General features: G+C 48.0%; 3 protein-coding genes across 4 annotated transcripts in view; 2 read left to right on the top strand and 1 right to left on the bottom strand.

Moving 5' to 3' along the window:
- The window catches only part of PRKCE (protein kinase C epsilon), a 596864-nt gene extending 589680 nt beyond the window's left edge, over nt 1-7184 (top strand). The window contains exon 16 of the mRNA XM_082358123.1: nt 6429-7184. Coding sequence (XP_082214249.1) covers nt 6429-6581 — 153 coding nt within the window. The 3' untranslated portion in view covers nt 6582-7184. The remainder of the gene's footprint in view (nt 1-6428) is intronic.
- The window catches only part of ATP6V1E2 (ATPase H+ transporting V1 subunit E2), a 454269-nt gene that overhangs the window by 215746 nt on the left and 214277 nt on the right, over nt 1-24246 (bottom strand). The gene's annotated exons all lie outside the window — the stretch shown is intronic.
- Nucleotides 8680-24246, top strand: part of EPAS1 (endothelial PAS domain protein 1) — an 89392-nt gene continuing 73825 nt past the window's right edge. The window contains exon 1 of one of the 2 annotated variants that reach the window (XM_082358062.1): nt 8680-9237. In XM_082358062.1, the coding sequence (XP_082214188.1) occupies nt 9212-9237 (26 nt within the window). In that variant the 5' untranslated portion in view covers nt 8680-9211. The remainder of the gene's footprint in view (nt 9238-24246) is intronic. The other variant, XM_082358061.1, reaches the window with a different exon arrangement.

Genomic DNA, 24246 nt, shown 5'->3' with positions numbered 1-24246 from the left:
GGGCAAAGACAGAGGTATGCACTAGAGAGAAATGAAACGTTTAAAATGAGGTCTGTATGGAGAACTTATTTCTTGGCTTGGCACCTGGGGAGGTACACGTGCATGTATATGTGTGTACGTGCGAGTGTATTTGGGGGGCATGTTAATGTGTGCTTTAGGAGGTGCCCCTGAAGTTCTCCCCTCTAACACCAACACTACAGAAGGACCCAACTCCAGACCCCAGAATCATGCAGATAGAAAAGGCCTTTGCACAGCCACTGGAAATCATAAAGGGGCAAAAATTTCCCTCATTCTTTGTGTATTAATATATTTCAAAATCAAACTCCTGCAGCGTCCAGATCCCTTAAATGCCACGTAACTATCCTTCTCAGTTAGCTTAGGTCCAAAGCCTCGGTTGTCTCTTGCTATCTCTAACTACTTCTTGGATCTGCAGGGGGTTTGCTGGGAATACATGATGATGACTTGGAAGGAAAGCCATTTCTGAGGTTGTGAGGCCCTTTCCTCCCATTTTCCTTTTCTGAGATTTAAACCTGGAGAGTGGGCCAGACATAACTATGATCTCTCTGTGTCTAAGCTCCCTCATAGACATTGCTGGTGCTCCGTTGTCTGCCACAGGAGTGCTCTGAGGATGGCAGGAGGACAAGGAGATCAAGAGGATGTGAGGCAAGAAGATGCTGGAGACCAACTCCTGCCAACTCACATTTTAGCAGAGCATCTGCCTAGACAAGATGCTCGGAATGGTTATCTTCCCATGTAGGAAATGGAAGCCCTGAGGATACAGTCTATGGCCTGACCCTAAGCAGCCCAGAGATGGCCTCACATCTCTGCCAGCCTAGGCTAATGGGGCAGAGACCACCATGTAATTCAGTGATGCATAGACTATCAAATGGCAGAGCTTAAAGAATTCTAAAGATCCAGCCCTCTCACTTTATTAACTTATTTTATTTATTCATTTTTTTTTGGCTGCATTAGGTCTTCGTTGCTGCGCACGGGCTTTCTCTAGTTGAGGCGAGCGGGGGCTACTGTTCATTGAGGTGCGCGGGCTTCTCACTGCGGTGGCTTCTCTTGGTGCGGAGCACGGGCTCTAGGCGTGTGGGCTTCAATAGTTGTGGCACACGGGCTCAATAGTTGTGGCTCATGGGCTCTAGAGCACAGGCTCAGTAGCTGTGGCGCACAGGCTTAGTTGCTCTGCGGCATGTGGGATCTTCCCGGACCAGGGCTCGAACCCGTGTCCCCTGCATTAGCAGGTGGATTCTTAACCACTGAGCTACCAGGGAAGCCCTCCTCTCACTTTAAAGAAAAGGAAACTGAGGCCCAGAGATAGAAAAGGAGCTAGTTGTTAAAAGGAAAAGTTGTTCAAGGAACTCATACCAGACTGTCGGTTCCTTGAGGAATGGAATATGTCTCTTTGCTCTTGGTATTACCAGTGCCCAGCAGGGTGCCTGGCATACAGTGAGCAGTCAAGAGATGCTGATCAAGTAAATACTGCATATGAATGAATAAGTGAATGAATGAATGAGTACATCAGCCAAGATTTTTAGCTGCAAGTAACAGAAATGATCTCTAGTTAATCTGAGGAGAAATGGTTCATTAAAAAGTTCTGGGTACCTCACAAAATCTCTGGGAGGGTTGGAGAGCCAGCCTCAGAGGTTCAGCTACCAGAAACAAAGCCTCAAACTGGAACCATAGTTGCCACTGCAGATGACTGTAGTTTGCACGAACTCATGACTCTGGATGCTGATGCCAGCACTGCTAGCATCAAGATGCTGTCACCAAGGTGGCACCCACTTTGCAAGGTGCCTGCTTCCCTCAACCACTAGATTCAAAGTCTGGGCGGATGTGTCTGATTCAAAGAACCTGAGTCTCATGTCCATATCCTGAGTTCCAGGGAGGCCTAGGGCATCTGGCATTTTTACTTTCTATAGTGAAAGGCAGGCTTTGCTTCACAAGGTAAATGAGGAACTCCCCAAACATAGAAAGATGCTAAGGTTTAGATGCCAAGGGGCTAAGAAGAAAGAAGAATGTCCATTACCATGAATGAATTAAGAAAATGTGTGGTGCATTTGGCTAACTCTGGCCTCTGTTTGCCCCGTTTGGCTGACTCTTGCTTTAAGATGTCCCTATCACTTATTTCTGGGAGTCCCTGGAGCATTTTCCACAAGTTCTCTCTGTCGCTGCCATTTTCTTCCTAGCCTTCTACAGCACTTCCTGTGATTTCCATAGTTAAGTCCTCCTTCAAAATTGGGTCAGTACTTTTGCCACTGCCTCCTGGGCCCACTTTCTTTTTCTGGGCCACCTCTTGACTCTCTTCCAGTGAGTCTCCAACATTACTGTGGCTTTTGATGTCATCCACATGCACAGCCTTGAAGGGACCCAAAGACCCCTAAAACAGTTACGTTGAACAAGTGGGATTTGTATGGTACAATTACAAGGTGACATTATTATTTTCTTCCATTAAACTTCTGATGGACTATTTAGTTCCTATTTTGAGTAAAACCTCCTTTAGGTCCGAAGACTTTTCCAGTCACTCTTAAGCAGTAAAAATGGAAATTCCTTTGCTCGTACTAAATAATAGTCTAAGTCCAGTGTAATAATAAAAACTCCAAGCTTCATCCTAAGTTAAAGCTCTGTCCTCCTCAACTCAGACCTCCTTCAGCCTGGAAGCCTGTGTGGACGGAGGATAGATGGTGTCTGTTGCTTGCAACGTAGAATCTTGACTTAATAGATTCATTCGTTTGTCCGTTCATACATTCATGTATTCATTTGGTCAGCATTTACTGAGTGCCCATTTTATGCCAGGTGCCCTGCTAGGTACTGAGGATACTAAGATATTCCTCACCTGGCACATTTACTCCCATCCCCCTACTACCTTACCTTTGTCTCTCTAGTATAGGAGGGAGGAAAAGTAAAGAGTAGGAAAGGTCTTTTTTTTTTTTTTTTTTAACTAACATGGGTGTAGTTCCCTGTGGCAGCTGTTCTCCTTTCGTCATCTTTGTGTGTTTGCTGGATATTCCCCGATGGTCCCCTCCAATTGCAGCCCTCATGGCTCCTGCAGCTGGCCACTTGTGATCTTCCCAGAGTTTCTTCCTCCAGTGGCACTTCCACTTTCTTCTGCTGAGATCTCCTTGAAGAAGTGCATCTGGACAGTATCCTCCTTAAAATTCTAGATGGTTAAGCCTGTGGATTCCACATCCAATCTGTAAATACTGGGCAAGGTAATAGACCTAGTGATGGCTGCCCAGATCCCCCTTCAGAAATGAAGGGCATACTCCCCCAGGTGCTGTTGCCCAAGGTCATACCTCTTCCCCAAGGGCGGCCAGCACCAATGGCTGATCAGTGCAGAGGTATAAAGTCCTGGCCCCTCCAACTCACTGTGGGGCAACTGTGAAGGGCCATTCCAGCTTCAGAGGTTCCTGGGGGCAGGGACTGGATGAGGTCTTTGTTGAGGCTCCACTTCTCCCTCTGCCCAGTTCTGCTTCCTTCCCTTTCCTCCCACAGGTGCTGATTCCAAGACCACTCCCTAGTAAACCTCCCTCTATGCTCACCTCCCCCTCACGCTGGCTTCCAGGGAATCCAACCTGCAACATGCACCATCGCTGTGATGTAGGTGAGAGGGAGGAACTTCCGAACCCAGCCCTCCCCCTGGCTGCAACAAGCCACTTCAGCCGGCCTCTCACCCATAGGCAATCCCCTGTGTCCCTCAAGCTCTAGGGGACAGGTATCAACCTCAGTACATGGTCTCCAGGAAGCCCCAGTCACTAGACCTGGAGAGAGTGGTCAGGAGGGTCCTGCTTTCCTCCGTGGTACGGGAAGGGGGAATTCCATGACGTTGACAACTCTACCCTCAAGACCCAACGTCTAGCCCTCATCCATATCAATCCAGGCGCCCCCTTGAGGTAAGCATTGGCTAAAGCATGCAAAACCATCTTCGGAAAGCTCTTTCTCCGGTTCTGTATTTTGGAAGGAAGGGGAGTTGGTTCCTCTTGTCTTGGGACCTCAGTTGAAACTGAGCTAGAAAAAGTCCCATTTTAACACCCGGTGATAGGCCAAAGCCACACTACAGGAGTGGGGAGGGTGCCTCTGACCCCCATTCTGTGTCATTCTTAGTTATGCAGGCTCCAGGGTAGTGCTGTTTGGTGACCAATATCATCATTTTTAGTGACAGTAGCACCTTCATTTCTGCTTGTGCCTTTTTCTGAGGTGGGGCTGGTATGTCCTTTCTATCGGCCGTTCCTCCCACATGTGTGTGATTTTACCACCCTGGCGATGGCACCCACCAGCCTGGCAGATGGGCCAGTCTAGGTGGGGCTTCTCTGGGCCCTAGCTGCTTCCATGGCTGGGGCTCTAGATTTTTCTACCTTTTCACTCAGTCTCTCTACCCTCCCACCCTCCATCACCAAATTCTTACAGCACTTATTGTTTAGACTCTATGATTTTTCTCTCAATTCTTGTATTAAAAAAAATTTGAGAATATATAAATTGTATATATCAATTTAAAAATCGTTTTGGGGAGAAAACAATAATCATTACTACATTAAAAGATCCTTATTGATTTCAGAAGCCTTGAAAAGTGAGTAAATGTGTGTCTCATTATCTGGAAATGCAGGGTGTGCACAAATAGACTGTCCCCTCCTGGAGGGAAGGGAACCACTGGCTCTTCCTCTTCCACCAGATTGATGCCCTGAAGCAGGATACATGGTAGCCATGGACCAATGACTCCTTTGCTACTAGTTTAAGGACAGCATGATAGACAGACAGGACCTTTCATGGGCAAAACCTCATCCCTAGACCTGGAAATGGAAGCCATTAGTCTCTAAGTCATTGATTATCCAGACTTGAGGTGTTGGGGAATCTGTGGTTCTTTAAAACTGGATCCTTCTTATCAATAAGCGCTTACGAGTTCAAGTAGGAAAAAAAGCTTGACCCTTTCCTCCATAAAAATCACAGAACTCTTTTTGAAAGATGACAGATTCTGGATTGGGGGTGTCAAAAGTCACAACATTTAATGTTAGATACGGCATATGTCTGTGTGAACTATCCCATAGCTTTGGCCTGAAGCCAGACACGGGAGGGGTAGGGTATGGTTTTCTGGTGCTGGAGTTCAGTGACGGGAAGTGTGAGGATAGATTTTTGTAAAGTCACAACTTAAGAGTTGGTTTCGTTTGGAGGGAGTAACATGCAAGTGTTACTTGTTATTTCAAGTGTTATTTCAACAGAGAAAGAGCCCTGGCCTCTGTGATTGCCCTTCCTCCCATCTCTGCTCCCAAGCCTGCAGGCTCTCCCAACCCCCAAACAACTAAATGGCCAGATGAGGGCCAGATGGGTAATCCTTGAGATAACATACCTGGTAGCACAACATACCTGGTAGCACCAGGACTAGTGCAGGGTCTTGCATGACTCTGAGAGCCTCTCTTGCCTTGCCTGAGTTTCAGCCCTGATATATGATAATGCACTGAAAGTTGTAAAATACTAAAGAAATAGCCCAGCCTTCCAATATCTCTTCTCCTGGGAGATCCCACCATTCCAACATAATTTCCAACCACATCCTGGACCATACTGTTACTTTAACGGATTACTGAGGTCTTATTTCTTCCATCTGCACACTGCATCCCAGGTGCCTGCTATCTATCAAGTTTGTAACTTAACTCCTTGTGTCTATCCCATCCTCCTAGGCGTGTGCTCTATAGAGGAGAGGAAGCTAGAGACCCAGTCTTGTTCCTTGTTAAAACAAGATGGGTGTTTCCCTGCTGCAACAGCCTTTGTCACCAAGCAGTTCGGTCTATAGTTGGGAGAAGGTGGGACGATTTGCTGGGAGATGGGCAGTTTGCTCCCATTTTAAGCAGCTTGGGTGCTTTGCCTAGCAGTGCCCTCTGCTGCCCTCTGTGGCCAAAACATCAAGGTCTCTAGAGACACTAAATCCTGGGATCCATCTCTCCCTGCCATCATCTTTTAAAGCTTTTCTCCTTTAGTTCTCCATGGGCTTTAAAAAGTAAGATGGGACACTCTAGCCACAAGCCTGCATCTGGTTTACACTCTCAGCTCCTTCCTGCAAAGGTTGTTGAACTGAATCCTAGAAGAAATCTTAAGAGGTCATTGGGCCCCTCAGCTCTGCTGGCTCCAATCCTTCTGAGAATTATATAGGCTTTTAGCGAAATTCTCACTGCCAAAATCCCAGATTCTTCAAAGTTACTCACTGGGATTTCCACAAAATCTGCGTGGTTGTTTACTTTAGCTCGGGACCTTTCGCTTAGAGGGCAAAAGTCCCGATTAGAAACATGGGCAGGCTGGCCATGAGAAGGATCTATGTTAATAGGGTTGATGTGTTCTTGACTGACACTTTACCTTTCCACTTTTTTTTTTTTTTTTTAACACCTAAGAAGTTAATTTCATAAGCTCAACCTTGCTAAAATGTTCTCTTTGGTTTGGAGGTGTTGCTTTGTGACTGGCAAGCACAGCTGAGGACTCAGAGGTTTCTCCTTGCTCTGGCAGTGCATGGCCTTCGGCACCTGAAAGCCATCAAAGCACCTGTTTCTTCTCCCACTCCAGTCCCAAGGGAGGTGAGTAAGCTTATTGCTAATTAATAGAGAACTGTGTCTCACAAATTTGAATTCTGCATTAAGACAAGTAAATGTGTCCATTAGGATTGGCTGGCTGGAGAAGCCCTATACAAAATCAACCCATTCCTGAAACCCACCGGCACCAAGAAATGGTTCCCTAGAGGGATTTGCAATTTTTGTTTGAATTTCTTAACTGTCAGGCCTGATATTTGGTTTCAAAGTCTGTGTCACAGTGCTCAGCAACCCTAGGAAAATGAGAAAATGTGCCTGGTTCCTCAGTTCTCCGCTGCTTTTTTCGCCTATCCTTATTCTGCTTTCCAGTGCCTTCCAAAAGCTCCTGAAAAATATCTCCACTCCTCTTACAGGATGCAAGGGAAAAACACATGTTTATTTTGTATTTTGGTGGTGACACAGACTTATACCAAAAAAATTCTTCTTATGTATATTATTTTTTCTTTACATTTATTTTTGTATTATGGTTAAAAAAAAGCATAAATTTACCACCTTGACCATTTTTAAGCGTACAGTTCAGTATTGTTAAATATGTTCACATTGTTCATTGTCTAGAACTTTCTCATCTTGCAGAACACAAACTCTATGCCTATTAAACACGAATCCCTCACCCCACCCCCTTCTAGTTTTTTTGTTTGTTTTCTATGAATCTGACTAGTTTAGAAACTTCAAGAGTGGAATCACACGGTGTTTGTCTTTTTGTGACTGGCTTATTTCACTTAGTAAAACAGTCCTAAGGTTCATTACGCAGATTATTTTTATATAAAGTGTGGGGAAACTAAGGGGGAAAAGGAACAGCAAGGCTTAGGGTCTCAGGGTGCCACCCATGCTTTCTCTTCAACTCATACCTGTGAAGCCTGCAGGGACCTTCTCAAATGAGCTTCAAAGATTAAGAGCCCCCGGTCCCTTCCAGAAATATCCTTGCTGGATCGGCGCCATGTAGGTAGGGAATAGGGTGGGATTCTTGGGAGAGCAGCTCAGCGAAGGACAGAGCAGAGGCTCCCTAACGGGCGCGGGTCCATAACAGCGCTTAAAGAGCAGCTGGAAAAATCCCTGCGCTCTAACGGCCTGCCCCTGGATCTCTACGATCTCCCCACACCCAACACCTGCAGTCCCTTACCAGGGCTTCAATCGGAACGTGGAAATACACTGGGCAGCCCTGAAATTCTGCGATTTGAGGACACGCTGTCAACTCTTATCCCAAGATCACATTGTAAAGCCAGACTGCCTTCTCCAATTCTGAACCGGCCCGGACCCGCGCGGTGGTGGCCAGGTGTTGGGAGCAGGATTGCGGCAAGCCAGACCACTCGAAGGACCTCCTCTCCCGCAACCCCGCTAGCTCAGCACAACCCCGCAAGCAACCGACGTGCCAGCTGAAGGAAGAGAAGAGCAGAGGCAGCACTAGCTCAATTTCACTGCACTGTTTCCCGCGGACCCAAAGGCGCAGGGGATCGGTCTCCCAGCCTCTCTCTTTCCGGATGGCAAAGCCAGCTGCGTTCTGCCGGAAAAATAAGCGCATCGCCCAGGCCGAGAGCGCAGCCGCTGGGGCCCTCGGAATTACCGTCACCGGGCCCAATGGGACTCGCAGCGAGGCGAAGGACGCGGGAGCGCGGCACCGCCAAGCGGCTCTGCGAAGCGCGGGACCCTCGGCGCTCGCGGTTGTGCCCTGATCCCAGGGCAGGGCAGAGATGGGAGGACGCCGGCGCACGGGAGTACTCTCGCTCATGCAGCACTCCCGGAGACCGACTCCTCGCTGCCGCCTAGCCCCACTTAAGGTGCGCCTCCCCGGTGCGGAGTCCCTCTTAGCTCCCCGCCACCCCGCAGACCTCATAAACAACTTCTGGAACCGCAGAGGGCGGAAGCCGGGCGGGCGGGCCGCAACCAAGCGGAGCGCGGGGGCAGTGGGGCGGGCCGGGGTCAGGGCAGAGGCTGCGGCCGCGCTTCCCTATTGGCCGGGACGCCGTGGGCTGCCCGGGCGCGCGGCGCGGGCGGGACGGGGCGGGGCGCGCGGGGGCGGGGCCCTCCGGCGCGCGCCCGCCCCCGCCCGCTGCGCCCGCGCCCCTCGCGCCCTCCCCACCCCCCCGCAGGCCGCCGGAGTTTTTAAAGTGGGCTGGCGGCCCCGCGAGCTCGACATTCGCGAGCGGTCCGCCGCACAGCTCCGGCGCCCGTCGCCTCCCGCCCCAGCTTTCCTGAGGCGGCCGTACAATCCTCGGCAGTGTCCTGAGACTGTATGGTCATCTCAGCCTCCGCGTCCGCTCGGCCCCAGACTCTGCGAACTCCCGTCGTTTGAGCCGCTTCTTCTTTTTTGAAAACCCAGAAGAGTGACTCCCGACTCCTTTTCCAAGGAAAAAGGAACCTCGGCCCCCTTCTCGCTGCCCTTTTTTTGCGTGTGACAGCCTCCTCCCACTCCTTTCCCCGACCCCGCCTCCGCGTGCAGGTTCCTCCCCGTCACCTTTCTCCACCCCCCTCCCCCGCACCTAGCCAGCCGCCCGCAAACTTCAACCTGACTGTGCGGGTGCTCGGGACCTTTAACACAGGCGCGGGCCTCCAGGAGTGGGCTAGGGCCACAGCGAAGGTAGCGGCGGCAGCCCCCACCGGCCCTGGAGCTCAGGTGTTCGGCGTCTCAAAGGGCCCCCGCGACAATGACAGCTGACAAGGAGAAGAAAAGGTAAATGGGCGTCCGGAGCTGGTCCAGGGTGGGGGGTGGGAGTGGCGGGGCTTCGCGGGACCGGCGCGACCGCGAGCCGCTGGGAGAGGAGCGCGGAGCGGTCTTTGAGGCCGGGGGATAGATTTGGAAAGTTTGGCAGGGGAGGGCAGGTGCCCCGTCTGGGGACGCGCGGCTGCGGCTCCGCGGTTGAGAGTTCTGTGACCCGAAGGAGTCGGGAATCTGCGCGGGCAGCGAAGCCAGGAGGCCGAGGGAGATGGCCCTAGAGGTCGGAGGTGCTCCCGGGGTACCTTCCAAAATCCATCCCCCCAAGCCCACACCCGCACCAAACCCCCGCGGCCAGCATGTTGAAATGTTTCTTGGTTGACTCGGCTCAGGTCAACTTTCGACTTTCTCACGGCCCGCATGAGGGGCAGCACCCACTCATCTCTTTTCCTCGGGACCCTTGGGGTTCTTCCAAACGAGCTCTGCCCGTGCTGCTCCCCAAACTGGCAAGGGGCCGGAGGCGGAGCGCGGCGCTGGGAAGGGCCCCGGTAGAGCGGCCAGGACGCAGCAAAGGGCCACACTCCAGGGTTCCAGACCCCACGGAAGATGGGAGAAGCCGCTTTCCTGATCCCGCACCTTGCCTCGGCGGGAGAGTGGGTAGTGGGCCGGGCTGCCTCGCGGAGGCAGGTGTCTTGGTGTGTGGGGAGGGGATGGCGATACCGGGCGCTCCCGGCAGGTCCCGGTGTCTCTCTCCCAAGAGGACAGAGAAGGGCAGCCACGATCTGCTCGCCTGCCCTCTCCAGCGTCTCGGCACTGGTGGAGAGGCAACCCCGGCCAACTCTCACTGCCCTCTCCCGGCGAGGGTGAGAGCGCACGGCGTGGCGCGCAGACGTGGGAACCGCCTTGCCTCCCGCAGTCGTGCGTGGCTTGCCGCCTGGCCCCCCTCTCCTCCCAACCTCCGTTCGTGCTGCCCCGCGGGCTGGAGCTTTCAGCCCCGTTTTCGACGGCGGCTGGCGGGGCTGGTGTGCGGAGAACTGTAATCGAACGCGCGGCCGGCTGAAGGGCCTGAGCCGCTGGAGATCAGCTGCTGGGAGGCTGTGCGGTGGTTCGGGGAATGGGGACCCAGCCGCGATGGGCTGGGGTGACCGGCCTCGAGCCGGGGAGCCCGAAGAGTTCAGTGCTTGGGTCGATTTACTCTTGTTTCGACTTCCACTGTGGGACCGGAGCCAGAAGCCGTGTATCCTCTGGTCGAAAGCGGCGGTTCCCACCTCGGGGCACCGATAAGGATTTGATAAACGGGAGCGAATCGCGCCCGTTCTGGCCGAGCGCCCGGGCCCTTCGCTCCCGGATCGCTGGGGGGAGGGGATTGAGCCCGGCTCCCGGGTTGAGGCCGCAGCTCCCTTCCCGCGTCACGGTGGCGCCCCCAGGTTTGAGACGGCTGAGGGAGTCTTGCCCTGGCCGTTCTGGGCCCTGAGACTGCAGCCGTCGCTCGCCCCCGGGGGCCTCGGAGCAGCCCTGGAGTCCTGTGTCTTTGAAGGACAGCAAAGCAGGGAAGGGACTTTAAGATTCCAACGCATTTTGTTAAACCAGTATAGCCTGCCAATAGTAATGGCTGAACGATTAGAAGACAAAGTTATAGTCAGCTCCTCTGCGCGCGCTAGGCTCTGGAGCCGGCGAGGGAACTTATTGTACATTTTACAACTGTGATGCCTATCGGTGAATGTTGCAATCGCGGAGGTGGGGCCTGATGGTAATCTTGACAGATGTGTGAAGTGTCAGCTTCTCCCGCGCGGCTTTGCGCGGGTCCTGTGCTATTATGTATGTTAATCGTCGCAAGAAACTTGGGAGCAGGGGCAGAACTATTTCGACATACCTGGCTGTAGTGCCTCTTTCGTTAGAGATAGAGGGAGCCAGAATCGGAGCAGGAAAAAGTTGGGCAATCAGACTCCGAATTATTCGCTAGAGCGGCAGGTTTAAGAACCACTGTGGGGATTGCCTGTGAGATGCCTAGGAGGCCAGAGGCGGTGGCCCCGCGTGTCTGCTTTCTGCGCCTTGCCTTTGGTTTTATGTCGCAGACTGGCAGGGCAAACAGTGTGTCCCTCACCATCCGGAGTCCTAAGAGAGGTTGTCCAATTCCTGTTGGGCTAATTGTTTTGAGACGTATTTACTTTTCTAGTCTGGCTCTGTTTGCTGGGGGCATGCTCCTTGCAGGACCAAGGTGTAATTCAAATATGTGAACCAATGCATTGAAAGTTGGTGTGTCATGTAAGTGGCGGTCCTTAGCTTTGCCAGAGTGCCTCACAAGTTCGGTGTGACACCTGCTATGGGGGCTTTCAGATTAGGATTCTGTGTATAGGTTCTTAAGATGTGATTCTTCTGGTTCTGCAGAGCCATTTCTTCCCCAAAATTCCAGATTCATGGAACATTTGCAATGTTCCTTCTAACAACAGTCTTCCAAGAAGTGGGCAGGATTATTTTGTTCCAGAACGTTCATGCATCGATGGAGATGTTAATGTTTAATAAAAAAGAGTTTGCTTTCTAAACGTTGGCTGGCCAACTGGGTTTCAAAGTGTGCTCTTTTAGCGGTGGTGGGAATTCCTAGTGACATCAGAGATGGCCAGAAACGAGCTTGCTAAGGGTGCTGCACTCACTCACTTTCTGCACTCGTCTGTCAGGAGTGAAGTGAAGGTCTCATTAATCAAGGTTCCTGGTTCTGTGAGGAGCTAGAAAGTGTCTGGGCTACTCACTTCCTGATAAAACAATTTCTGAGCCCCTTCCCTGGAAGAGAAAATAGTCTGGAAGTTCTTAGGTACATGGGGATTGGAGAGTGGTTTGGGTAAATATAAGTTGGATCCTTGGATAATCAGGGATCAAAGTCCATTCCCAAAGCCAGACCCAGCTCAGAGCTCCTTTCCAGAAAGCTTCTATTGCTTAGTGTGGGGCCTTTGGTGGGAGGAAGATCAGGGGTAGCAGATCAGAAGTTTTCTATCTCCGGCTCCCCCTGCCAACTGGATGTAGTGGTTCCTCTGCTAAAATAAAATCAAAGCCCACCTTTTTTTCTATTCGGAAGGCAAAAGTATTGCTGGACGGTTTTTCTCAATTTAAATATATTTACTATAAATATTCCTTCAACATTTGATGTCTCTTTCCAATTGCATTACCAGAATGCAGGTGTGATAAGGAATTGGTGGAACACATTATAGTTTCAGGTGAATAAAATTTAATTCACACAGCTTTCATGGAGTTCAAAAGAATGCTATGACTACAGGTTTTTTTCAGCATTGCTGATGGGAAGCTTACAATTATTTTATGCAAGGACTGTTCTCTGGTGGAGCAAATTGCTTTATGAGGCAGAGAACTACCTGTCAGCAGAGACATTCAAGCAGCTACTATTGATAGATTGATTCCTGTATTGAATAAGTTAGCATTTTTACTAGGAGTGAAAACCAGGAGACCAAAACTGTTTAATTCACTTTGAATGTAAATCAGTCAGTCTGTGTCTCTCTCTTTCTGTGTGTGTGTGTGTGTGTGTGTGTGTGTGTGTGTGTGTGTGTGTGTGTAGGGTGATCCTCAAATTTCTAGGAATCTATTCTGTAAAATGTTTACAAATAGAAGGAACCAATTAGATAATTCTTAGTGCTCCAGGATTTCAGCCCAATACATTTGAAAATATTTGCTGTCATTAATTATCTCAAGATTTAGGCTTTTCTACTTCTCAGGAAATCTCTCCAGTGGTATTGGCCTTTTTTTGTTTGTATTTTCCTCAGTTCTGTCCCATACCAACATGAGTTTTCATTTTAGCCTAATGAATCTTCCCTATTGTATTTGGTACTGACCATCATTGATAGTTCATAGCAGGTAGGGCTTTTGCCAATATTGTAAAGTTAGCAATGTTTGCTCGCAGGGTCCCCAGTACCAATGTCTAGTTTCATGATGAAAACCAGCTCTGCTATTCATGATGTAAACCAATAAAGACAACAAATGTGTATTGAACACCTACTCCCTCTTTGGATAAAATGCTGGAGAGATATTAAGAAATAAGGGAATGTGGTCCTGGTCTTCAAGTTGCTTAGTTTGTCTGTGGGGAGGGGAAGGACACACAAGGAAGCTTAACTAAAAATACAGTAGCTGGCAGCTTACCTGTCACTTTTCTGTTGAGGTCAAATCGTTTGAAGCTAAAGATAAGAAGTTCTTAATAGCATTTCAATCAGTAACTACACATTTAAGCACAGACAATTATTGAGAAGTATTGTGTGTTGGGGAGTGGGAGAATGGGTTCCTAGTTTTCCCTGGAATCACACAGGGTAGGCCCTGATCACCAGCATAAAGACTGGCTCTGAGGGAGGTCAAACAGGGGGAGTCAGTGTTGAGGGTAATGAGAGTAATGAAAAGTGGGGGGGTTCAAGGGTATCCCTGTGGTGTTGTCTGACACCATAGACAGAAGGGCCCCCAAAGCTGAATGTTTACTCTTCTTTGAACACTTGCTTTGGTGAGGGGCATGGAGGGAGGCTCGGGATAGAGATTCTGGTCCTGCTGAGGATAATCGTGGAGATAGCTATGATTCTAGGAAGACCAAGAAGGGAGAGAGAGTTTCTTAATCTGGGCTTTGTGAATGGACTTCAGAGGGGTGGTCCATGAGCCTCTGAAACTGGCTGCTGGTATTATGGATAAAAGCATATTTTTCCCCAAGGGAAGTCAGTTCAGCTCTAATAGGCTTTCCAAAGTTCTGTGATCTGGAGAAGGCAAGCCCTTGCTCTTGGATGTCTGATTCTGTAGTGCAGCTTAACCTTACCTGTACCCACCTGTCTGTCCACCCACATGTCTACCCTCAGTAATGGGAGGAAGGGGAACCGAGTGCCCTGCACAGGCTTAGTTCTGGTGTGGTTCATTCTTTTTAGTAATTTTTAAAAATTTGTATTGGAGTACAGTTGCTTTACAATGTTGTGTTAGCTTCTGCTGTACAGCAAAGTGAATCAGCTATACATATATCCCCTCTTTTTTGGATTTCCTTCCCATTTAGGTCATCACAGAATACTGAGTAGAGTTCCCTGTGCTATACAGTAGGTTCTCATTAGTTACTTGTTTTATACATAGTAGTGTATATATGTCAATCTCAATCTCCCAGTTCATCCCACCCCTCCCTTCCCCCACCCACCTCCCCCAGTATCCATACATCCATTCCCTATGTCTGTGTCTCTACTTCTGCTTTGCAAATAAGTTCATCTGTATCATTTTTCTAGATTCCACATATAAGTGATATTATACGATATTCATTTTTTTCTTCTGACTTACTTCACTGTGTATGACAGCCTCTAGGTCCATCCATATCTCTGCAAATTGCACACTTTCGTTCCTTTTTAATGACTGAGTAATATTCCATTGTGTACATGTATGGTGTGGTTCATTTTGTTACTGCTTCTTAAAATGGCCATGAAATCTTATCCTCATGTTTTCCATCGTCCTCAAACAGTTATTGGAGGTCTTTTTAGGTACTAGGAATGTGGGTGTCCTTAATAGAAATTATATCTGCAATAGGACGAAACAAAAAAGCTCGAACACATATTTGTGTAAACACTGTCCTCAGAACTTTCCATGGGTGAACTCTTTTAATCCTCATAACAACCTGTGAGATAAGCCCTGTCATTATCCCCATTTCACTGATGGGAAAGCCAAAGTATAGAAAGGTGAATTGCCAAAGGTCAAATGGGTAGTATGGGTGGAGCTGGGATTCGAATGGGGCAAAATGCCTCCAGAGCCTGTACTCTTTTTTGTTGTTGTTGTTAGTATGTTTTTTAAACTTTTATTTATTTATTTATTTAGTAACATCTTTATTGGAGTATAATTGCTTTACATTGTTGTGTTAGTTTCTGCTGTATAACAAAGTGAATCAGCTATGCCTATACATATATCCCCATATCCCCTCCCTCTTGCGTCTCCCTCACACCCTCCCTATCCCACCTCTCTAGGTGGACACAGAGCACCGAGCTGATTTCCCCAGAGTCTGTACTCTTAACCAGTGATCCACACTGCCTTACCTTACCTAAGATATCTATAAAGTATCTAGTACCATGCCCAACCCATGGAAAGTACTCTATAAATGATAACTGCTTTTGCTGTTGTATTTATAATTATTATAATTACTTTTCTCTTTTGTGACTCATCACTTGTATGGAACCTCACACACAGACAGGGATTGAAGATATGAACGGTAGACTTGGAAGCCCTGGAAACTCTTAACTTTTCATGGGTTTTCCTCCACTGTGGCAGGAGGTGGCTCTCTACTGCCCCCAAGAAGTTGAAAGCTTTCCACCTCCCACTCTTAACAGGTGGCAAGACTTAAGTAATTCCTGTAATCTTCAGACTCCATTGTGCAGAAGAACCTGTTCGAAGCTCTTCCTCCGTGGCTTCTGGAGAGCCATCTCCAAATCAAGTTGCACAAGACTGCCTCTGGCCCTTTTGATCTTTTGAAATTGTGAGCACAGGAAGGAGAGAATGGATGGGGAAATAAAGAATAGCTATGATCATTGCAATAATAGTATGGTGCGTTTTTATAGAGCCCTTCTCTGATGAGCCCCAAGCTTTCACAGCCATCACACCATTGGCCTCTGCACTGTGAACCTCGAAGGGCTTGTTGAGTTTTCCTAGTGCTGTAAAACACAATTGCATGAACATATCATAATGGAGAGAGAAGCAAGCCATATTGGCAATTGCATATCACTGTATGTGTGATGGCCATGCATGGCGTGCCAGTATCTGCGATTTTCGAGTAGAGGTTGGTGCAGTTTGTCCCCAGTGGTCTGGTCCCGCTATGGAAAGCCACAGAACTGATCTGCAAGTATAAGATCAAGAAGAGTGCTGGGGCCCTGTGAGCTCTCTGGAGCCAAGAAGACAGGTGTGTGGAATGGACCAGAATATTATCTACCTCTAAGTGGTCTTGTTTTTTCCTGAATTCTCAAGAGTACCGGTTTGCTTGACCTCCTTAGACTGTTTCCAGGGGCCAGTTGTACATCAGCAAACTTATAATAGGGCATGACCATCAGAACCTTTACATGTTCCCAGGAGGCACATTTTCCCCCCTTCACTTGGAAAAAGTCTTCACTTTTAAAGTTACAAGTAACTTCTATGTGAGATAATGACTCTGGGAAGCAGGTCCTTTTCTCATGTGGAAAGATATTTCAGAAAAGGTGGTTTGTCAGTAAGGAAAATGACCCCATTAAAAAATATATATTGATTTGCCATGCCCCCATCTGGCGTTTTCCCAATTTTACAAAGCCAAGGAAGTGGATTGTTAGAAATCTCTTCTTATATTCCTCCAGTGACTTTCTGCATCCCATATCCATGGTACCTTTGAATAAAAAAATCAAACCTGAGAGGTTAGTGCTAGGAATCATAACAGATGAGTGATTTTATTGGATGAAGCTGTATAATAAAGCACACGAGTGGGAAAATGACTCCATTTTCTGTACTCACACTTGTAATGTTGGAGGTTAACTAACCCCCATCGCGGTGTTGGCTGCCCACAGATGCTGGGGGTACAGCTGATATGATAGTCTTTTTAGAAGTTCATCAATTCTGTAACAGCTTTAGTTGACTCTTTCGATCTCGTTTTCAGTCTGAGTCTCCCTGCTCTTGACCTATGACTGGGGAGTCAGTGGCTCACTATGAATAAGGGGACACATGGCCTCAATCTGTGTTCAGAAGCATTTTATAAATCCTTTAAAAATACATTGGTTAAAGTGTATGTTTTTTTTTTTTTTTTCTGGTAATAATCATTTAAATCACTGTGCTGGGTATCTAGTCGTACAGTTCTCTCTCTCTTTCTGTCTCTCTCTCTCTCTCTGTCTCTTGATGTTGTATTCGTTTTAACAAATATGTATATTTTACCCTTGATACAAATTTTTCATATTGTTACCACTTGGAATAAGATTTGTCCTGACTGCCTCTGGGTAGAGGGCAGGGGGAAGGAAGGGTAACACATTATCCTAATTTTATGTTTGAGAAATTGAGCTGTGAAAAGAAGCAAACCCTGTCACCTGCAGTGAAAGCTAGAACTGGACCCAGGTGTCCTCCTGGGCACCTGTTATAAGCTAATGAAGGAGCATGAGCCCAAAGGGGGTGACTCAAACTTCAGTGCTAGCTACTCTCATTACTAATGAGTAATTACAGCAAATATCTACAGGCCTCCTTCCTACCTTTACAGCTTCCTGTTGCTGAAGCACTTTGGAGTATTGAGAAAGATTGTCCTGGAAAATACGTCATACGCAGTTGCAGGAAAGAATGGCTTTATGTGCGCACACAAAATCAGTTGCTTGTCTCTGTTTATGAATTCCATGTGGAAACAGCAGAAAATAGTGCCTATGAGGAGCTCTTCGAGGGCCCATTCTTCAGAACTTCAAAACAAAATTTAAAAAAACAATTCTGGACGGTCAGATATATGGGGAAATGGGACTCTGTGATGTTTCTACAGAGTGTTCTAGAAATAATAGGACCGTGCAAGTAAAGCACAGATCATTTGATAACCACTCTTTTATGAACATATAACCTCTACACTATTTTTCTGAATGAAAATACTCATGTTTAATTGACTATATCACGGTATATAAAATATGCCATGTGGAGAATTCAGGGAGCTAGAAGAATATCATTCGCTCTGTGAAGATTCCAGGCTAAACCCCAATAATGCTCCTTCCCTCTATATCTGGTTTAAGAAGCACTCCAGTGAAATTGCTTTCTTCGGTGTTTGTAAACCACCGTAACCTTGTGTTTCTCTCCTGTGTTTCCAAGAGTTCTCAGATACTATTTTAGCATGGCAGCCTTCACTCCAGCAGTGGCTGAGGTTGATGAAGCTAATTTTGGTGCCCAGGGTAAAGAGAGAGAGAAGTCATCTCCAGAGCCAAAAGGACTTTCTGGTGCCTGGGTTCAGAGCTGCGTGGTGTTACTGGACACACCACATTTCACCCTTAGAACCTTTATTTGTGTGCTTGCACAACAAATGTTTATCCAGATATTAAGATAAGAAAAGTATGAAGGTCACATTTTGCTGGTGACAAGGGAGCTTCTATAAATGTAACCATATCGCCATGCCACAGGAGTCTGTCTTTTCTTCTATACCAGGGATTCAGGGGAATTAGTGGTAGGTGGGGCATGGGAGCCAGCCCCTTCACAGTTTTTTGGCTTCCTTGCCTTCACTCTGCATGTCCTGGCACAGCCGACACAGCCCCTCCCATTTGGTGAGGTTCTTTGGGGTGGTCAAGAAGTCAGGGGGAAATCCTGGTCCACTGTGTGGCTGCCCCACTTTCTGGCGCTTTCTGATATTCTCTGGAAATTAGCACCCCCGTGCATTTCCCTGCTATCTGACTGGCTGGGAAGCAGCCTGGCTGCTAAAAGAGCTTTCCTAGCCTCTCAGAACAGGTTTGCATGGTGCTGATACTGCCCCTATTTTAGGCAGGGTTGTCATGTCCTTGGAGCACAGAGAGTCTTCAGGGTGGGGAAGGGGTTCCTTTTGTGGATTTGAGTGTTTCTCTTAAAGATCTCCAAGGATTAGCTAGACACACACAAAACCTGAATGAGGACATGGATCCTTGGTCCAGTTTTCTTCCCAAGGGCAGCCTACACAGCTGTGGGAATTCATCTCGTTGACAATCAGGGACCCCACTCCAGCCCTCTGACCCCATTCCCCATCACCCAGTGTGCTTCCTGAACCCCAGATGTGCCATTCTCCTCGCTCTGCCACAAGGGCTGGTTCACTCCATGTCACAGGTCCCTTTCCCACCTCTGCTCCCTCAGCCCAGTCCCTCCATCTAGGATGCTCTCCTGACTTCTCTTTGTACTCGAGTATCTCCCACTTTCCTAGCATGAGCCTGAGTCCCCCAAGTCCTACAGAACCTCCTGCAGTAGTTCCCACACCAGCACCTCCCCCTGCACTCCTTTCTAGCTCTTGGTGACTTACACGAGAGAGCCCGTCTGATTATATTTCCTTGTTATCTAATGACATTTCTTGTGTTCTTGTCTTTCCAGCAACATTACATGTTGCTCAAGGGCAAGGATGTCTAATTTTCTAATGTGCCTTGTAAACACCGTGCATATTTTGAGTCCCCAAAATCATGCTTAATTAAAAAAAAATCATACAATTGCTTTGTCAATATCTCTTGGTTCACTTGGAAAGCTTGGCTCTTGGGCTCTGCTTTTCTTTTTCATGTAGATTTGAGCCCTTTATTTTCCTTTAAAAAAAAAAAAAAAGAAGAAGAAGGGAGAGGAAAAAGAAAAAAATACCCACAAGACCATAGGCAGGTCTGGTTGATACATGATTTACATCAAATGCAAACATTAGGCTAGTATTGTGAAGTCAGTGCTTCACTTCAAGATTGCCCAATGCACCAAGGCAAGCACCAGCCAAACAACAAAGTACTTACTTGCTCTAGGTTAAAGTTTAAAAAAGCCAGGTGGGAAAGTGTGTGTAGGGGAGTACCCACTCTCAGTTTAGAAATCCTCTTCCTTACGGGGCCTTCCTGATTCGCAGCACATTGGTTACCCCTGCATTTATATGGTCTTCAGTCTGTGTCTTATTACTTGTATGATGCTCTTACGATTTGCTTTTCAGTGTGTATGTGTGTGTATCTGTCCCTGAGCACCACGTAGGTGGTAAGTCCTTCAGGAGCAGAAACCCAGTTATCTTTTTCTGTTCTTTCTTCCCACAGCCCTCAGAACAGAGGCCCACATTTGGTGCCCAGTAATTGTTTGTAGACTCAGTAATTCGATCTATGTCATGAACTTTGGGCTTAGTGCAGCAGGTTAGAGATTTAGGCAGAAACCTTTGCTCAGATCAACTTACCCATCCTCCTTGGTCACCCACCATGCATGTAGTGAAGTTTGTGTGGATACTGTCATCATCACCGTGTACAAACATTCTAGGTTACCTACTAAATTCAGGTGCCATGCCATGTAGTGAGGTTACAAAGAGGCATTAGAGTCTAGTCCCCTGCACTCAGGAGGCTTAGAGTCTAGTTGATGAGTCAAGGAATTCCTAAAATGATTTGTTTAAAACAATGCAAGATGGTTTACGTTAATGGTTGTCTAAGCCCCATCTTTACGATGTTGCTATCTTGTTAGGAAGTCAGAACTAGCTCAGATAAAACATTGAGCAACTGTGGAAGATTGATAGTAACTGAGTGCGAATAAGGGTAAACAGATCTTGTGTGTTGTGAATAGTTTCAGGAAAGGAACTGATCAGCATAGATTAGAGGGAGGTTTAATGGAGGAGCATTAAGAGGTAGGTCTTGAAGATTAGGTAGAATTTGGATAGGCAGATGGGTTCGGGGCATTCCAGCGGGGGTGAACAGCTGGAGTAAAATGAGGAGGTAGGAATAATGAGGGTGTACAGGCCAGTGCTGGTGAGCCGGCTCCTTCCAGAGCTGAATCTGGAGCTGTGTTAAAAGATGGGAGATGGGGGACCAAGCCCAGGCTGGTGTTGGGAAGTTGAGGACATCATGATTCCTCTTTGAGTCATGATGTGATGGAATCTTAGGGCTGCCTTGGGGCCACAGGAGCAGTGCCTGCTTCTCTTGGGAGTTATTTGGACTGGGAGCTGCTCAGGGCACATCTGTTATCTTCCAGCTGGCTCTAGTGTAAGCACCAAAGGGTGGTTGGAGGGTGCCATGGTTGTCCTTCATAAGGCTAAGAATGTTCCTCTGTATTGCTTAGGAAATCAGTCATCCGCAAATGTGCCCAAATTACTCTAGAATATATTTCTTTTTGGACTGTACTACGCCTCAGGGTAATAAATGCCTCCCAGTGTCCAGAGTAGGCGGCTGGAAGGGGACAGCTTACTGTGTTCTAAAATAGCTTCCATCGGGCTCTGTGGACGGGTGCAGTGGTGCTCATTCCACGTTCTCATTTTGATGGTGAAGCCTCTGTCCCCTTAATAACGTGATAGGGGCTTTTGTTCTATCCCTTCTTGCCCTTTGTCATTGTAGATTCTAGGTTTTTGAGTCTGATCATTACAGAAAGATAGGACAGGCCCTTCAACGCCCCACTATTTGTAGGGAGAGAGATGGCCATGCTTTTTGTCAGTCTCTACTGATCACTGGGAATTGCATCCCCTGCGTGAAGTGGCAGCTGAGCTGTTCCTTGGCTTCTCCTTTCCTGTTGTGTGGCTACACCATTCCCTAAAGCCTGAGCTCTGGTGTTCTTGGACAGATGTAGCCAGAGATAAAAGGAGCCATCTTTCTGGAGTCACCTGGTAGGGTAGCTGGGGTAGGGTAGTTATACCCACAGCAGGTATAACCTTTCTCCTGGAGGTATTTAGAAGCATTTGCGGTCATGGCTGGACACTTGCGAGCAGGGCCTTGGCAGAGATCCTGAATCCCTGAAGAAGTTCCCACACCAGGGCCCAGCAAAGGCCAGGCAAGTCACTTTAGCGCACCCCGTCCAATGGTACTTCGAGGGAGGCCGCTACTCCTGATAGCTCTTGGCTTGGAATTTAATGTCATTGTGACAATTGCATGTCCCGTCTCTGCTTCCTTTTCCAGCCCCTCAGTAATTCGTAAATGGTTGTCGAACTGGGAAATTGTTCCCCCCCCCAGGGAGGATTGCTTTATTCAGTGGTGTGCTCACATTTCACACCTACTCTGTGCAGGCTGCTGAAATCTGGGCCTGAGCCCAGGAAGGACCCTCTGGAGCCAGGTGGATGGAGGCTTCCTCCCCCGGGACTGCAGGTGGTGGAGAGCCGCAGAGCTCAGTGCAGCCAGCCCAGACACAGGGGCTGTCTGGGGCCTTGGGCAGTCCCTGGGAAGTGGCCTCAGGGATGTCCTGAGAAACCCCATAGGCCAGGAAGTGGTGTTTACCTTAATCGAGCTAGAGCTAGAATCCCAGTCTAGCATCCACCTGCCCACAGCTCCAGATAGGCCCCCGGAAGGGAGAAGAGGGTGATCTAACCCAGCTAATCTGTGACGACACCATTAGGGTAGGAAACCTGTGAACTTACCATGTCTATTCCTCTCTGTTTTTTTTTTTTTCTTTTCTCTTCCTTTCCAAAGTAAAAGTACTTTTGAAAATAACAGTTTTGCCTCTGCGAAACTCCTAGCAAACTGTTTGCCCCACCTGGGTCAGTTCGGTGATGGGACCTGGGCACACTTGGTGGTGGTGTAGTCACAGAAGCTTCTGGCCAGCGTTGGGCCTTGAGAAATCCTGGTGACCAGAGCACCTGGGCAGAAAGGAGTCTGAGATGACCATGAACGTTGATTCGTTCTTTCCTAAGCCATTCATTTGGGCACATTTGAACCATTTTCCACACTCAGATCAACATAAGCCTTGGGATGCTGGGCCACCTGTAGCTCCTTGTATGGATCCAAATGTTACAAGGGTAACTGACGTAACAATTCTCCTGGAGTTAGATTTTCTGGGCCGAGGCAGAGTACATGTTTATTTTGGAAAGGGACAAACTTTCACCCACTTGAATTCCTTTGCCTCCAAAATTAGTGTCAGGGGATTGACCACAGCATTCCATATTTCTTACCCTTTGTTTTGCCAAACAGATTGTAAATGCCCCTAGGGCCACTTTTTACTTCTTTTGTGTCCCTGGCAAAGCCAGCCTCCATAGGTTCAGAGGAGTTCTCAAAAATCTCTAGGACTCTGAGAGACTGTTCTAGATCTTTTTCAGACTTGTGTGACCTAGGAAGGTAACTTAACCTCTCTCTGTTTCCTATTCCTAAATGGGGGTTAGATACACTAACTGCTTTCTACGAGTACTGTTATTATAAGTTTGAAATGAGCTAGAATTTCAGTAAAACCATGCATTTTAAGAGCGTACTGCACTTTGAAAATAATTTTTGCAACCATTATCTCAATGGAAAGACCTTTGAAGAGTATAAAGTACAGACCATTAAGGCAGCATTATTAACAAGAACAACAATATAACCATTTGGCACATCACTACCTGTTGGAGCGATTTGACTGCAATTGGGAGGGAATCCTAGCAGACGCTGAAAGGAGACGCTAGCTCTCCAGCCTTTAACTGCCGCTACCCACAGCTGCCCCCAGGGTTATGTGCTCTTGCCAATCATGATTTTCAAGTTTGAGTTGTATTTCTCCCATCTCCTGAGATGGGAGGAAATCTGATAACACCAGGAGACCAAGGAAACTTCCAGGACTCCTGAAAAATGGTCTGACTGTGGATGTGTCCCTTTCCATGCCTGGCCTGTTCTCCCCCTCACCTGTGGAGATGAGGGTCCGTGGCTGCTGCCATCCTGTTACAAGTGGGGATTTGCCCTTCAATTCAGCACCCCCAGATCTCTAGACCTAAAGAGCTGTATCTGCACCACCTCTGCTCGGGTCCCACTTGTTGCTCGGTTTCTCACAAGCAAAACCTAATTAACTGTGGGCCCCCAAAGGGACTAAGTGCCGGGCCCAAGGTGTTCAAAAGGTCAGGCAGCTTGTTGGGAGAGGTAGAAATGAGGGGCACACTGAGGCCTCGAGATGCCTGGGCTTCCTGGTCTTGCTGGTAGTGGGAAGAGGCTTTGGGTGTGAAGAGCTTGGCTCTGCCACATAGTGACCATGAAACTTGACAGGTCACTCCATTCTGACCTCAGATCTGTCACCTGCAGCATCCCTGACATCTCTTGTGCCTGAGCTGGCCCTTCCCTCAGCCCCATCTCAGGGCTGGACAGCTGCTGGGGCCTTAGGGCTCAGCTTAAATATCACCTCCTCAGGGAAGTCTATCCCCACCTCCCTCAGTTAACTGCCAGCCCTCCAACCCTCTTCTCCATTTTTTTTTTTTTGAAAGACGGCATTCCCCACATGCTGTCATTCACTTGTCTGCTTATTATCTGTTGCTGCTTCCTAGTTTGTAAGCTCCTTGAGGGCGGGGGCCGTGCTGCCTTGCCACCATACCCGCAGCGTTTGGGGCAGTGCTGGGCACCTATGAGATGCTCCTTAAATATTTGTTAAGTGAAATAATTATTCCAGGGTTGCCGGGTCTTTGTCCTCAACCTGGCATTATCATTTCTTGCGTTTGTTCAGTCAGTGCTTAAT

The sequence above is a fragment of the Balaenoptera borealis genome (genome assembly GCF_965194805.1).
Source record: "Balaenoptera borealis genome assembly, chromosome: 15".
NCBI lineage: Eukaryota > Metazoa > Chordata > Mammalia > Artiodactyla > Balaenopteridae > Balaenoptera > Balaenoptera borealis.
The sequence above is the reverse complement of the archived record's forward strand: the minus strand, read 5'-3'. Positions and strand labels throughout refer to the sequence as shown.